Below are 15980 nucleotides of genomic sequence, written 5' to 3'. Positions count from 1 at the left end.
ATTAGAAATACTTCTCAATTACTCTTACTAATACATTTATTCATTCTTGTTTACCATGATGTTGGAGCCACAAATAAGTTTACATTTAACAAATCATCAGTTAGATTATGCCCTATTAGAAATTCCTCTTCTTTATTCATTTAATTCAGTCCCTTAAGCCCCAGGATCACCTAATTTGACCTCATATTCATCACTATTATTGTACTTTAGAACATTTCCAGAGTCTTGGACCTTCTCATATTATTGAATACATGAAGAAAAATAGTCTCACTTTCCTATTATTTTTCCCGAGGTTGTGTGTAACCCCTATACACAGTGTACTCTTGTAAACAGTTTTTTACACTCAAGATTCTGGTCGCCTTACGGGAAAATAAATAGTCCTCTGCCTGTAATTACAGCCTTCAGGAAGGGGCAAGCCAGTGACCTCTCTGACTTGCAGGCACAGGAATAAGCCCTGAAGCCTCCTATTCCCTTGGAAAACACCCCTTCTTTCTTGGCCAAGCAAAAATAAAAAAAATGAGCACAAAGAAAGGTGAATATTTCTTTTGATGCCTCACACATCTTTTTACACCTGTATTTCAAATCTTCCTGGTCTGTAGACATGACTAAAACAATACTGCTTATGATTCAGTCATACTTCAGCAATTCAGATGATCTCTGTTTATTGTGTGAACACATAGATTTCTTTTGAGAATCCAAGTTTTTATATCAAATAAAATCAACAGTATTGTTTATGATTTGTAAAGCATATGCTTAGGTACAAAGAAGCATGACAAAGTGCCTGCCCTACAAGACATAAACTTATTTAGATATTTGCATGATTAAATGTATATAGATGAACAGGATTAAAATGAAAGAGAAAGGCAAAATATGTCTGTAGGTAAAGATGAAGGCATTGCCTATAAACCAGAACAATATAAAGATGGCACTGACTGGAGAGCACTCATTTGTACATTCATAAGTGCTCATGATATCCTTGTGAGCACTTGTCTCTCCTTTGGCCCTCCATGCACATGATTCTCATGAGAAGGAAATGGTCTAAAAATGGATGCAATTGTGCAGAGTACAGTGCACAGAGGCAGAAAGACAATGTGACTTGGGATCACTTCAGCATCACATTCTCTTGAATTCTATTAATGTTTATAATTTTGATAGTTTCAAAAGAGCTTATTTCGTGTGTTCTCAGATTCTTATGTTTCTCTTGGTCATAAAACTTATTGGTAATAGGACAATCCCCTCCTCCCCCAAGAGGAACATGTTCTTCTGACAAATGGGGTCCCAAGTGTTGGCTATAGAAGGAAGAAGAGGGAAACAAGGAAGAAACAACTTGGCCTATGTAAGAAACAGTGATTTTCAAAGAAGCTGATTAAGGTGACAGGCCGGGAAAGGCAATGAGTGTGAGCATGATCTAAAGTATGTTCTGAGCTTCTAGTAATCTACATATTATTTTCTACATATGAAGAAAAACCACATAATAAAAAGTAACTTAATTCATTTAGAAATCAAAAGAATGTTTAAACACATTTACTGCTGTTTATTTTAAGGCAGGAAATGTTTTAAAAAGTTAAATTCTCCAGCATCATACTACTTCTTGCAATGTTTTTCTAAGGGTAAGATAGTATGCACTAATGACCACAAACCACTTAAGAAAGCTGATTTAATGTAGCAGCTTGTAGTTAAGATGTAAAGCTTGTGAAATAAGTAATGACTATTAGTTTATATATTTGCCTGTGTACTAAAGACATACTGCTTTTTTAAAGTTTTAAGCTTTATATAAAAGTTAGCTTTCACCTCCTCAGGACAGCCTTTTGTGACTCAACTACCAAATTTAGATATTCCCTCTCATTTGCATTCACAGATGTTTATTTCCCTCACAGCATATTTCATAAATTATCATGATGTATTTGCTCATTGGTGTGACTGAATGTTTACTGTCATCTTCACTAGTCTATCTGCTTGTTGAAGACAGGCACAGTCTAGCTCATTCTCCATTGTAATACTATCAGGTTTAGAGACTAAATAAATATCTGTTGAATTTCTGGTTGAATCTTGGTTACATGAATTAATCCTTTCCTCTGTCTCCTGCTGAAAACAATGATTACAAGGTTTTGGCCCTTTTATGCACTAAATAAAATGGTTAGGCTTCTAGCACTTGGCTTAAACTAGTAAGATGAAAGGACAAGCAGGTAATGTAATTAGCTTAAGATAAATGGAAAATATTGCACATTTTATTGTCAAGATATTTTTTAGAGATATTCGTTTTCGCTATTGACTGCTACTGCATTAGTGCTTGTAATCTCCTTAGTGCATTAGCACTAAATACTATTGATTCACTCGGAGCTAACAGACCAATTTAATCTGTGCATTTTCCCCATTTGCTGAGCATGACTTCACCTATAGTTTAGTTAGTAGACTGGTTGCTAGATGCAAGTGTTAATCGGACATTTTAAATTTAAAACATTGTTAGAAAGTTTAATATCATACAAATTTACTTCTTTGATACACAGACACAAATTCTAGCTAATCATGAATAACTATATATTTTGAGATGATGACTCAGCAAACTTAATTTTTATAAAATCAGCCTTAGAAGAGAATGGTTTACAAATCAAAACTAACCTTAATTCACTCCTTTTATCTAGGGCACGATTTGAAGTATCATCTACCATTTTAATGTCCTCTGACTGATGAACATTTTGCTGATTTACCCAAATAAGACAAATGAAGTCAGACTTTACTCTGAATTCACAATGGTTTTTTTTTGTTTGTTTTATAGTTATACTGTTCATAAATCATTTTTCCCCATTTGTGATCACCAAGAATGGTTAAAACAAAGCTTTAGTCTAAATTAGCATGCAATTGCTAGACATTTTTCTTTCCTCTTGTGGGGAGACTGGAAACTATTTTTGAAGTATATATGGGTAGCTACACTTTGTCTGCTCCAACATTAGACTAGGTCTAGGGTGAAGTGCAGTAAACTGCTTCCCAAGGCAGAGTGAGGCTTTTAGAATAGGAAGTCAACATGGCTCAGCAAGTAATTCACATGCAAATGAACCTGCCTGGAACATTTTAGTTAGAAAAAAATATGTAATTAGCAGACTGGAATGTATCCAGGATCCTAGATTCGGTTACCACATATACTATTTAAAAAAAAAAAAAAATCAAGGGAAGGAGTTTTAATGACTTCAGGAGTAGCTGAGCCCTTGGTTTCATTTTCCTGATAACGAGCACTTCACAGTCCTCCCTGGACGCTGGAGATGTGACTTAGGGCACATATCTGGGCTCTGAATCATTCTGAACTCTGTGTGCCCACTGAATCAGTGTCTGTGCCAACCCATGAATAAGCAGTGGCAGAAATTCCTGGAGGGTCTTCTATCCAAATTCTGACAGGTCCCCATTTTTCTTTTTAGACTGAGGAGATAAGAACATAGGGTGGGATGGCCACTGATAAGGCAGAAGTCTGAAGTAAGGATGTAACACCCAAAATGTGAAACAGTATTCGGAGTAAAAATATCCATTATTACTCAAAGGGGTTCATATCCTTATCAATGCAGCATATCACATGCTTCCAAAAATCTCTAATCATGTTTATGTCAATGAAAATATCATGTATCAGAGTTGTGGATTCAGTTTTTAATTAACATTTGGGCTTTACAAAAATCAACTTTAAGATTTATTTCATTTTGTACAAACTCCTTCCTGTTTGCGATATCAGTTTTATCAGATGAATCTCCGTGTAGAAATCAACTACCTAAATAAGACACAGCTTATAATGCCACCAGCTTGAAAGGACATTAGGAAGAATGTCAAATTAATTTAAAATGCATGTGGCATAGTTAACGCTTCATTCCCCACACAAGTGAGAGATATTATCAATCATATCATGAATTAATATAACCCACTGGTAAAACCTACCCACAGTTTTGGTGACAGCTTCAGCACTGTGTTCTCTTGCTATTAGGTTATAAAAACATCATGCCTTTGCTTTTTCATCTTTCCTGGGGTAGAGAGACCTGTGAATGAGCCACGTAATGGTTTAAAGAGCAGTCAGCAAGAGGAAGGGAAAAAGCAAAAGGAATTAGTGGTTCATTTTGTAACATGTTTTCTAACACCCCAAGGGTGTGCCCAGTGATCTCAGGGGGCGTTACAAAATTCTGGAAAGAAACTAATTTTAAATTTCTTTTAATAACATAATGCAATATGCCACTTTTTGTGGAATGAGTAGCATGGATAATTAAAATAAAGAAGTTAGGAAGCAGTGACTCCCTGAGCCTAGGAGAGGATGAAGTAGTGTCTAGAGAAGAAAAAGAAATGAAATGCAAAATTAATAACCTTTTACTTACATTTTTTTAAAAGTATATTGAATCTTTATACCTCAAGGATTTTCTTTCTTGCAAGATTTTGCTTTGGTAGCTATTACATTTGGCATATGGCCAAGATATTTAATATTTAGGTTTGGAAGGCTGTCTAATATTAAGAATGAAGAATCCTTAACAGCATTTTTTCATATTGGATAACATTTTCTCATTTTTGAGCACAATAAGTAAAAAACTCTATAATCTGACTTCACATTTTTCATCCCTAATACAAAATACATTCTCTTGAGAGTGCTAGATTGTTTAAATAAGGCATGCCAAACCAGTATAATCACATGGATGTTATTTGTAACATTGACTCCACATTCACAGTTCAAGTGGTGTGGGAGATTATAGATATATGGCCTATAAAAGTTATAAATCTTTGTTTATTTTATTAAATATTACGAGACATGCCCTGAGGATGACAGATCAATAACGGTCCTTGTGGTTTCCTGATGGAAGGCTGCAATTATTTCCTTCCATTACAACTTAAACGTAACTCGATTTTACTCATCTATCATCTTTATAATCATAATAAAGAAACATCACTGTATGTTTATTTTTCTGCCTATTCCTATTATTCCTTGTTTGCATCTTGTTTTGATTTTTGTCCTCCTTTAAAATTGTTCTAATCACTTTGCTTTCTTCCTTTGATGGCTCTGAGTAGTGACTCTTTAACTTTGGCATTCTGTGAAACGGAGATGGAAAATTACTACCTTAAGTTTCCTTTATTTTGGGAAGCAGTTGGCTACTCTTTGAATTTGAGTATAAATGATATTTAAAAACAAGGAAGCCCAATACAAACAACATATGAGGTTGACTTTTTCTAAAACTGCATTATCTGCAGATTCTTGAATGCAAGATATGACAAAGTACATGAGAGTAATATCTTAGGTCATGGACAGTTAGGGTTGAAAGTGAGAGGAAGGAGAACAACTTATACCTTCTAACTTGACTATAGTACAGTTTTGATTCAATTGTCTTTCTCCCCATCCTCTGCCCCCTCAAACTACCACCACTCCTCACCCCATCTTTTTTTTGGAACTATTAAATCTTAAGAACAACATAACACAAATTAAGCATTATGGAGGTAGGTCACTCATAACAGTTAGAGAGGGAAGTGAAAGACCCTTGTAAACAATAGAACCGGAACGTGCCTCTTCCAGAAAATAATCCAATCATTTGAATTTGTCTTTCTTTACGGAAGTATTCCTTACAATAATAGCTGCTATTTATTTTGTGCCAAGGACCAACTTGGGACCTTTTACAGATGTTATTAATATACTTGTCCACACTATAGTCCTGCATGCAGGACGATGGGTTCAGAGTTTAAATAATGCTTTCATGGCCATCCAGGTAGAAGATGGTGGGGTTCAGATTTGAACCCACATCTCTGACTTTAGTCTCTTTCCATTAGTCCATGCTGTCTCCCAACGGGCTAAATTTATAGTCATCTTGTGCCAGGTACCTCATATATATTATCCCAAATTTTCACAAAAACCTGTGAAGTAGGTATTGTTATCTGCATGTTACCAAAGAGACTCAGCTTCCAAGAAGTTAGGTAATTTGGCAGAAGTCACATGGTTGGTATGCAGTAAACCAGGACTTCCACCCAAGTGTGTCTGGCACCAAATGCTTTTCCCCTTCACTTGATCCAACTTTGGTCATTAAGGTCATCAAGATGTTGGTGAAAATATTTGCTACAAGTCTTTCAAATGCTTATCTATAGAGCAAAACTTTGATAATAGAACTTCAAGAAAAACAGTGTTGTGTGTTAATTGTATTTTCTGAGAGGCAAGAGCTATTTCAAGAACCCTTTTCTAATTTCAACTTTGATTAAAATTTTTTCTAAAATGTACTATTTCACTTGTTTTAACAAATATTCTATAACTTAGGGAACAGGATCTTTGCTGATTTGGGGATTTAAAAAATTCTCTTATTCTGTATTGATTCTCATTTGTAGGAGATTGGGCCAATGTGTACTGATTCTCGTTTTTTTCCTGAAATTGTCACGTTAATCAATCCCTTATATGTAAAAGACTGTTAGAGATTCCACAGTCTTAAAATTAAATTCCACTTAATTTTAAACAAGTTAATGAAATTTTTGCTACTGCTTATCCTCAAATAGAGATGAGAGTTTTTTCTCCCTACATATGGGTCTTTACAAAGGTTTCATCCATATTATGGGACAATTTTCTCAATTATTTTATTTTGAATAATAATGTGCTATTTAGAGAATATGCATTAGCCTAAAACAACTTCAATCAATATTAATTTAGGATGCTTATAGAGGTTGATTGATGAATGGGTAAAGGAGGAGGTAAAGATATTTAAACAGATTTAGTAATTATTTGTGGGTGTATAATCTCATAGTACTCAATGTTGGAAGCCACTGTAAACAAATTCTTTAGAATCACTTTCAGAAGCAACATAAAAAATGGACACATTGTGAGGATCAAGAATATATTCTTATAGAACAACTGACATAGTCAGCAACACTGGTATTCTGTAAGTGGGCATTTGTGGCTTGGGATAAGTTTCCAGAAACAACATCATATGTGGAGACAAAGAGTTCTGAAGCACAAATAGCTTATGGGTGAAGATGATGAGCACTGGGAATTATCAAATGACTCAAAAGAGGGCTTTTGTGACGTCATCAATATGAGAAGATGCATGTGAAGAGTTTGCATAGACATATTTCATGAAATGTGAGACTGGGAAAAGCAATATAATATGTGATCCTAAATAAGCAAGTCAGGCCTGGTACACCTGCTGGACCCCTAAAATGTAAAAGGCCTGTCCCTGGCACTCCCATTATCCGATCTTGTTATAGAAATGCTTTTTGCACATGGCGGCGAGCTCAAGGAGTGCCAGGAAATCCCTCTTTCAGCAATGTGTCAGCACTGAGGACTGGGCAGAAGCATAAGTGGAAAGTTACTGCTGCAGCTCAGCTTTCTTAACCTTGTCCACAAGAATCCCTTTATAAATGTATTAGAGATGTTAATAACAAAACTACAATATGTGTGTCTTTTCACCAAACTTGATGCCAAAGTAAAAACTCAGTTCCAAGAAATTATTAAAAGGGTCACTTGATTTCTGGCCAAGTAAATCTGCCAAGACAAAATGGAGTCATCTTATTGCTTGAGAGTCCTGCTAAACCGCTTTGATCTTGTAATCATTTTGTTTTTTGTGTGTGATGAATGGCTCTAGGTGCCTTCATTTTGGCATTAAGCTAGGAAATGATTATACGCTCAATATTGAAACAATCTGAGGTCTGGATGGGGTATATGAAGAGAGAAAATATGTGTAGTCTCAGTCTCAGAAGAAGTTTGATCTTTGTAACCAGAGAAGATAAACAGGCAAATAAATAGAGGAGGTTTGAAGGTATTTGTCTATGGAATTTGGCCAGTGTAAAAGTTGGCTTCCTTTGTAAGAAGACTATGTTGGCAAGTTCCATCTTGCTTCCCACAAGAATTTTTGTGATGGGAGTGATAATGGTTTCAGGTGTGGCTAGTGCATTTTGGGAATTTTTCCTGGGCGATAAAACTGATCTGAATTTCATTGGATAATCCTGTCTCTTTGTCTCCCTTGGAACACTAAAAAAGTCAAAGGGGTAGGATGAAATTCAGATGTGTTTTGAGAATTTCTAGAATTCATAAGTATCTTTACATCTAAGGATTGAAATGTACAAAATTTAAAAAATGAGATATCAATATACCTTTATGAATTCTTTTTAATTTTTTCTTGCCCTACCCTTTTTAATTTTTAACAAAGAAAGATTTAAATAGCAAATCCATGTGCTCTAGGAGCCCTGGAGGAATTCGTGATAGACTCTTTTAAAACTTGTGTCTCAGAATCAACTTACTGGATGCAGAAAAATATCTTCTCTGTAATGCTATTAATATTATATTTTTATTTCCTAATCCCAGGTTTCTGAAAATCATTTTGTTTCCTTTCATTCTTTTGTAGTTTCTAGTAAAGAAAAGGGGGAGCATCATGAGGAATTCTATTGCTTCTTTGCAACATATATTAAACGTATGCAGGGGGAAATAAGTCTTAGTTGGAATGTATGTGCATTTATGTTATGTATATTCATAGACTTTGGAAGAGAGAGGAAGGAAGTTTTGTTTTTAGTTCACCAAAAGATGAACTGACTTTCTTGGAAGTATTTTCCTAGCATCATAAAAAGTTAACTATAGTTTCCATCTAGAGAAGTGTCCCAGACATTTCAGCAAAAGTCAACCAAATGTTTCTGAATTAATATGCCCTTACCCCTCAGCAAATTATATACTTTATGCTACTGAGGACATGTTTAATGTTCTACCTGATTGCAATTATAACCTTTATATCTTAGATTGAAAACTGCTAAGTAAGTGAAACATACCATGCCAAAGTCAAACTGTCTTTAGAAAAGCTATACTATTTGTTCATTCAATTATGGTCATAGTCAGGTCCGTATTCCAAATCTGGCCCAGATCAAGAAACTCAAAGCCATAATAAACACTCAGACCAGGTGATCAACTGACTAGCAGGATAAATCTCCAGGTATCGCTGATAGCTGTTACTATATTTAAATCACAGCACCAAGAATATCTCTAACAGCTCCTATGAAAATACCATTTCATATAAGTATAAATAATCATCAACCAAAATATTTATGCTTATAAATAACAAATACCAACCAGGTAAAGTGCCAAGCTAGAACTTGGTAGACACAAGTCTTTTCCAGAAGGAAGTCCATGATTAAAGTTAAGCTCTAAAGGAAGGACTTGGGAGCAAACATTTCCTCTCTACTCTTACAGGTTATTTAGAGAAGTATACTAGCTCATTTAAAAATGTTTTATTTACCAGCATTTCAGAAGAGATTTTTTAAAGTTAAGTCCCTTTAAGTAATGTCAAGAATATAGATTAATCAGTTGTGTATCAGTGAGAGAATATAATCTCATAAGGAACAATTCTTTAAGGCATACAAATTAGCTTGAGCATCTTGTAAATGTTGCAGAGATTATACAGAAATGTCAATAATTACGTTTTATGGGAATTGCTGCTGTGATAAAATCTGTGTAAATCTGATAAAATCTGTGTAAATATAAAAAAGCTTATATGGGAAACAACTTTAATATAATCTGAAATGTCACGAACATGCAAATCTGAATTGTAAAAATATTTTTCTTTTAGTTACCATATTACATTTTAAAGATATAATTTTAGGTGTAAATGAAGATTCAATTCCCCAATTTTCTTGGAAAAAATCTGCAACTATTTTGGATAAACGCCATTTACCAAGCACAAAAGAAGCTCTGGATATTCTTTTTGAGACTGATACTTATTTCTAATTTATACCTCATAGTTTATAAGTGGGGAACTGATGTGACTTACCCTATTAAAACAGTGCTCATGATTGGGTCCGTAAAAATGCTGGAGACATCTCACATTGTTTTTGTTGACGATCTTGTTGAAGAAGTCGTTGACATATTTGATAGGGAATGCACACATGGCAGATCGATCCATTGGTTCGGCAGAATCTGGCTTGCTTTGTGCGAACACCCCAAAGAGAATGTCATCATTCAGGCTGGCTCCTATTTGTCTAGCAAGTTGGGCCCCAGGCTTGCTGACATACGCAGCCTGAAGGATATTAAACACTTCCTTCTTTGTGGATCTCTTTTTTCTCTTTTCTGTAAGAATACACTCCAGAGGCATTTCCATGTAGGAATGCAATCCAGAGTTTATGGAACAGAACCTGATTATTCTTGTGTGAAAAGTCTGAGCATCTAGAGTTTCCCTTTGGACCGTCAAGAAGTAAATAAAATTGTTGCTTTCAAAGGCATGGACATACTTAATGGGGTAAGAATCTCTGAACTCAGGTAAAACATCAATGTAGGACTGGTCCGTCAAAAACATAAAACCATCTTTCGTTTCCTTTAGCCTTCTCACTGATATTGAATGCAATGGATGATCTGGGAAATAAGAAGAATTTATGGTATTACCTACAAAGAAGTTGATGAACCGGTCCTTTACAGATGAAAGGACTTTGGCTCCCAGGGCGCTCACCACACAGTCAGGACACTGGCTGGGCTCTTCTATCTGTGGGGAGAATATGCAGTGAACCTCCGACTGTATGTCAGCAGTATGATTGTGGGGAAAGACATGTCGCTGGCAGGTCCCTCTGTTGACGCTGCCACAGCTAATGAGTTGATCATCATAGTAGGTGTCGACAACTAGAGCCATGTTGATGTTATCTTTCCAAACGCCTCCTGATAAATTGGCTTTGCTGCTGCAGTCCTGACATGGGAAACAATCTGGGTGTTCCAACACAGGCCCGGTCTTGTACTCAGCAACCTTCTGAAGGTCTTCCTCATTTAAAACATAAATGTAGTTAGTGGCACCAAGGAAAATGTGATGCTCATGTAGAATGACATTCTGGATGAGTGTTTCCGCGGTGAAGTTGGGAAGCTGATACTTCATATTCACATTCATCTCGGACTTTGCTAGTGCCTCTTTACACTCCCCATTGCTCCTCTGCACCAAGGTAAACAGGAGCACGAGGATGCCAGGTGCAAGCACAGCGGGGGCCTTCATTATGAGAGGTTTATCTGCCAAAACAGGTTCAAGGCGAGAGCAGTTCAGTCATCAGAAATGAAGAGAAAACTGAAAGACCTATACCATTTAAACTATCAGAAATAAAGCTTCCCAACTGGACTTTTACATAGAAGGAAAACAAAAACTCTAGCCAGTTTCACATAAAGATGCATTGTGCAGTTGGACATGACTCCACATAGTTTAATTTTAGAATTCAAGCCATGAACGAATAATTTTAGAGAACCATTGAGATGCAAACAATGTTCTGTATTAAGGTTGATACAGTAACTAAGTTAGACTCATTCAGCAATGAAAGAAAAAACATAGCAACTTTCTTTCTTAACCCCTTGCTGGTTGTTTAATGTGGTTTAATAACTGTGGTTAATGACTAGGTTGATATTTAAACTTTCTCTGTTAGTCAAGTAAAGGAACTGTGGTTCAGATTCATTTATTCTAGAAATCACAGCAGGCATTGTTTTCTTGAGAGCATGTAGAATTACTAGGCTAAATTTAGCTTCCTTTTGGAAGAAAACAATCATAAATTCTAGAAGCAATATGATCACATGCTGTTTATAGGATTTTGTGTGGAGAGGAATGGTATGGTTATAATTTGGCTATAGTTAACCTATTGTTTTAGACAGACAAATGTTTAATGTAAGATCACTGGGAACTGAAAAACAGAAGGCTGAAAATGTATAAAATAAAACGTAATCTTCAGAACTAAAGTCCTAGAACTACTTCTCAGGGAAAAACAACATATTGTTCATTACCAAGTCAAAAAGCTATTTAGTAAAAAGAACATTATTTTAACATTTCATTGTATGCATATAGACAGTATTTCTAAGAGGAAACATGAATGGCCTTGTTCTTCAGTTTTTAAAATTTAAGGTGCACAAGTTATAAACATTGTGAGTTCTCCTTATAGTAGTTATAGGCAGGGTAGTAGGTTGGAAAGGAGAGGTCTTAGAATGAATATAAACTAAATAGGTATGACTTTTTTTAAATAGCATAATTCTGATAGGACAAAGGGAGCCTCTAAAAACATACTAGGCACCATGACTGTGCCAAAAACTAACCCTGGATCTACAAAAACCATATCAGAAATCACTGAGCAGCTGGTATGTGCAGGGCACTGTGCTTGCACTATGGGAAATGGGACATAGCCCCTGCCCTTCAGTGAAGCTGCAATGTGGCTGAGTGATAACACATATATGATGATTATTGTGGCACTGCACATGGCATTACAATACCCTGCATAGCACAAACCAAAAGCTACAAGCATCAAGGGAAAATAGCACAGCCTGTACTTAGGATTATTATGATCATGAGAATTAGAGACAAGTTCACTATGTTGCGAGGTCCAGGAGAGCAAGGACAAGGTCTGTTTGGCTCATCATTGCATCCCAAGTACCTAGTACAGAGCCTGAGATGCAGAAGGTGTTAAACAAATAGATACTGAATAAATGATGAATAAATATTAAGCCAAAATTCAAAGTTACATAATGGTTAAGTGTAGTAGCCAAAATTTGCGTCCAAAACTTTTTGACTCCAAATCAAAAATAATTTTACCCTACTAATAGTCCAAGAATTGGGGACTTTAAGAGGTGATTGATAATCATTAAGGAATTTTGAGCTAGAGAGTCATACAATGAAGGTTTTACTCTAGGAAGATTGATCTGGAGGCAGGGTGGCTTAGAAAAGAGAGAACCTGGCAATGGAAAGACCAGTTGACAGGTTATTTTCATATCCCATAATGAGGTAACAAGGGCCAGAACAAATATGGTAGCCCCAGGATAGAAGGAATGAATAGGGGACATATTTGAATAAGTAGGATTTGATACCGTAATATGTCAAACACAGTGCAAAAAAGAAAGCAAAGACAAACAAAGATGATTAGCAGTTATCTGGAAAAAGTAGAACAAGTTATAAAACTAGGGTAGACTGCACTGGGAAGTTAGGCTGAATATATGGGAATGGTAGATTCGTTTTAACCATGTTGAGTCGGATGTGCTGCTGGGAAATGAGTGCATATTCTCCTATAAGGATGACTAGCAGGTTTTACATTATTCACCAGGAAGCAGGTGCCTGGAACAAGTGAAGAATGAAAACTCTGAGCAGACAGACCATTAGTGCCAAAGAACAGGGGGGGAAATGAGAAGGATTCTGAGAAGCCTGCCTTGACTGGGAAAGCGGCATGATCAGTCTTGGGTGAAACAGTATCTGTCTTGAGTGAGACACATGAGTGTCAGGTATTTGCCACTGCTGCACTAGAAGGAATAAAAATTTAGAACTTGATTGGCAGAGTAACAGAGACTCCACTCCGACTAGAAATAAACTTTGCACATTATCTGCATAGAGGTGATGGTTAAAACCAGGAATGGGTGTGTTCATGAATGGACTAGATGAAAGAAGAGAAGGCAAATGGCCTAAATCTTAGCGGATACCCACAGTTGAGAAATCTATGCAGGAGTCAAGGAAGGTTAAGGTCAGTGAGGCATCAAGAGAGCAAATATTGCACTGTGTCACAAAAGCCAAGCGAGGATCTCAAGAAGGAGGACGTTGGTCCACATGAAACCTCTTTGTTGATCTTCAAGGCAGTAGTTTCTATAGTAGTATCATATGTTAAATTGAGGGAATGGGTGATGAAGAAGTAGAATGTTTGTCAAAAGGAAGACAAGCAAAAAGTAGTAACAGGGTGAAAAGGAGTTTATTCTTAAATTGTGGGAAAGACATATGATTATTGGCAGGACCCCCCTTTCTTCTACTAATATTTATTGGATGTCTACAAAGACATGATGCCCTTCCCTGGGAAGCTCAAGTCACTTGATAGAGGCAGTGGGTTAACAGTTATCAGAATGCAGAGGAAGGGAGACCAACTCGACTGGAAATGATGCTAGAGCCGAGTCTCAAAGCAGGATAAAGAATGAAAATTCCTGGCTGAGCGCGGTGGCTCATGCCTGTAACCCTAGCACTTTGGGAGGCTGAGGTGGGTGGATCACTTGAGGTCAGGAGTTTGAACCCAGGCTGACCAACACGGTAAAACCCCATCTCTACTACAAAAAAAATAGCTGGGTGTGGTGACAGGTGCCTGTAATCCTAGCTACTTGGGAGGCTGAGGCAGGAGAATTGCTTGAACTCAGGAAGTGGAGGTTGTAGTGAACCAAGATTGTGCCACTCGGGGTACAGGCTATGAAGGGATAAGCAAAGCTAGAGAACTGTAGTTGGACCAGAGGACAAGATGAAGCCTCAGTAAGGCAAAGCCATGTAATAATAAAAATAACAAGAACATGTATTGAGTGCTTACCCTGTGCGAGGCATTCTGCTAAACTCTTGGATTTACTCTTCATCACCACTCTGTGAAGAAGGAAGTATTATTATCCTTCTCTTCTAGATAAGCAACCTTGCTAAAATCACACAGTTAGAACCAAGATTCAATTCCACGTCTGGCTAACAAGAACCCATCCATGCTCTTAAGTGCTTCACTATACCGAAGCAGCTTCCCAAGCGAGACAGGAGCATGTGCTAGAATAGAAGTCAGACAATCAGACCTCTGATCCTAGCCCTTTCCCTCTCTAGCTGTGTGACTCCAGGCAATCATCCACCTCTGAGTCCCAGGGTCAGATATTCTCACATCACCATTTTAAGGATCAAAAAGAGATCTCATCTCTGAAAGCACTTTATCAATATAGAGTATATATAAATGCTTGCTATTTTATCTGTAATTCTCATTGTTTTGCAATGTACTAGCAAATTTTTGGTGCTGGTAGAGGGAATAACAAGGAATAGAAGAAAAGGATTAGGGACAATTTGTTGTACTAGATGGAAAATACAAACTGTAAACCAAACTGCAAATACGTATCTAAACCATCTAGACAAGGGGAAAAATAAATATTATGTGAAAAGTTAACTGCACTTATCAATATGGTATCAGTGTATCTAACAAAATTGAGCTTAATATATAATTTATTGCTGTATTTTCTGTAGAAATTATAATGAAAGAAAGGAAACAAATGAATTATTATTGCCAAAAGGGAGAAAAGTAGTATAACCAATTTGCATGTTAGTTGATGTCCACTAATGCAGTGTGAAGTGTGAATGACGTTTTTTCTTCTAGGCTTTTTGAAGGAGCCTTCAAAATAATCTGTAATCCTAGCACTTTGGGAGGCAGAGATGGGCGGATCACGTGGTCAGGAGATCGAGACCATCTTGGCCAATATGGTGAAACCCCGTCTCTACTAAAAGTACAAAAATTAGCTGGGCGTGGTGGCACGTGCCTGTAATCCCAGCTACTTGGGAGGCTGAGGCAGGAGAATCTCTTGAACCAGGGAGTTGGAGGTTGCAGTGAGTTGAGATTGTGCCACTGCACTCCAGCCTGGTGACAGAACGAGACTCCATCTAAAAAAAATAAAAACAAAAACAAAAAAATTAGAGATATTATATTAAATTATGTTTTTAAAATAAGATTCATATCAAGGTTCGCACATAAGTCACACACTGTACTAAATCTCAGTGGACAAGAATCCAAGAAAATGTACACATGTAGAAATAGGCTTTTTGTTATTTCATTTGATGAGATGGAAAATCAGTGGGGAAGAAGAATATATTTTCTATTTAAAGAAAAACCCTCACAGAACACAGTTGGAGTTAGTACCTTAATCTCCTACACCTTCTTTACGTTATCTGTTACCATATGGTGATGCCATTTTTCAAGTGAATACATCAAAAAAAGGTTAACTTTTTTAATTAAAGAAAAAAATGGGACTAGGGCCTATTGTCGACAACAGAAATTTTAATTAAAATAGAGGTTTCTGTTTAAACCTCAGATAATGAGAAAACGTAATCTCCAAAAACACCCCATTTCCTTGATCATTCCCATTAATAAAGGCCCTTCCCCATTAACAAAGGTGTGTGTTGGTCAGATCAGATCTTTTCTGGGAAATGTTTTGTGTCCTTCCTAAGGAAAGGAGGGAGACCTTTTAGAAGTATTTGGTGCTGAGCTGGGCACTATGATGATAACTGCTAGTTAAATGAGTGACAGCTGAG

The 15980-nt window shown here is 36.6% G+C and overlaps 1 protein-coding gene across 2 annotated transcripts in view; it reads right to left on the bottom strand.

Moving 5' to 3' along the window:
* MET (MET proto-oncogene, receptor tyrosine kinase) overlaps positions 1-15980 on the bottom strand; it is a 123121-nt gene that overhangs the window by 85482 nt on the left and 21659 nt on the right. The window contains exons 2-3 of one of the 2 annotated variants that reach the window (XM_009243165.4): positions 14242-14291; positions 9738-10951 (exon numbers count right to left, since the gene is read on the bottom strand). In XM_009243165.4, coding sequence (XP_009241440.2) covers positions 9738-10951; positions 14242-14284 — 1257 coding nt within the window. In that variant the 5' untranslated portion in view covers positions 14285-14291. 2 annotated transcript variants of the gene reach the window in all.

The sequence above is a fragment of the Pongo abelii genome, chromosome 6 (genome assembly GCF_028885655.2).
Source record: "Pongo abelii isolate AG06213 chromosome 6, NHGRI_mPonAbe1-v2.0_pri, whole genome shotgun sequence".
In the NCBI taxonomy this organism is placed as follows: domain Eukaryota; kingdom Metazoa; phylum Chordata; class Mammalia; order Primates; family Hominidae; genus Pongo; species Pongo abelii.
The sequence above is the reverse complement of the archived record's forward strand: the minus strand, read 5'-3'. Positions and strand labels throughout refer to the sequence as shown.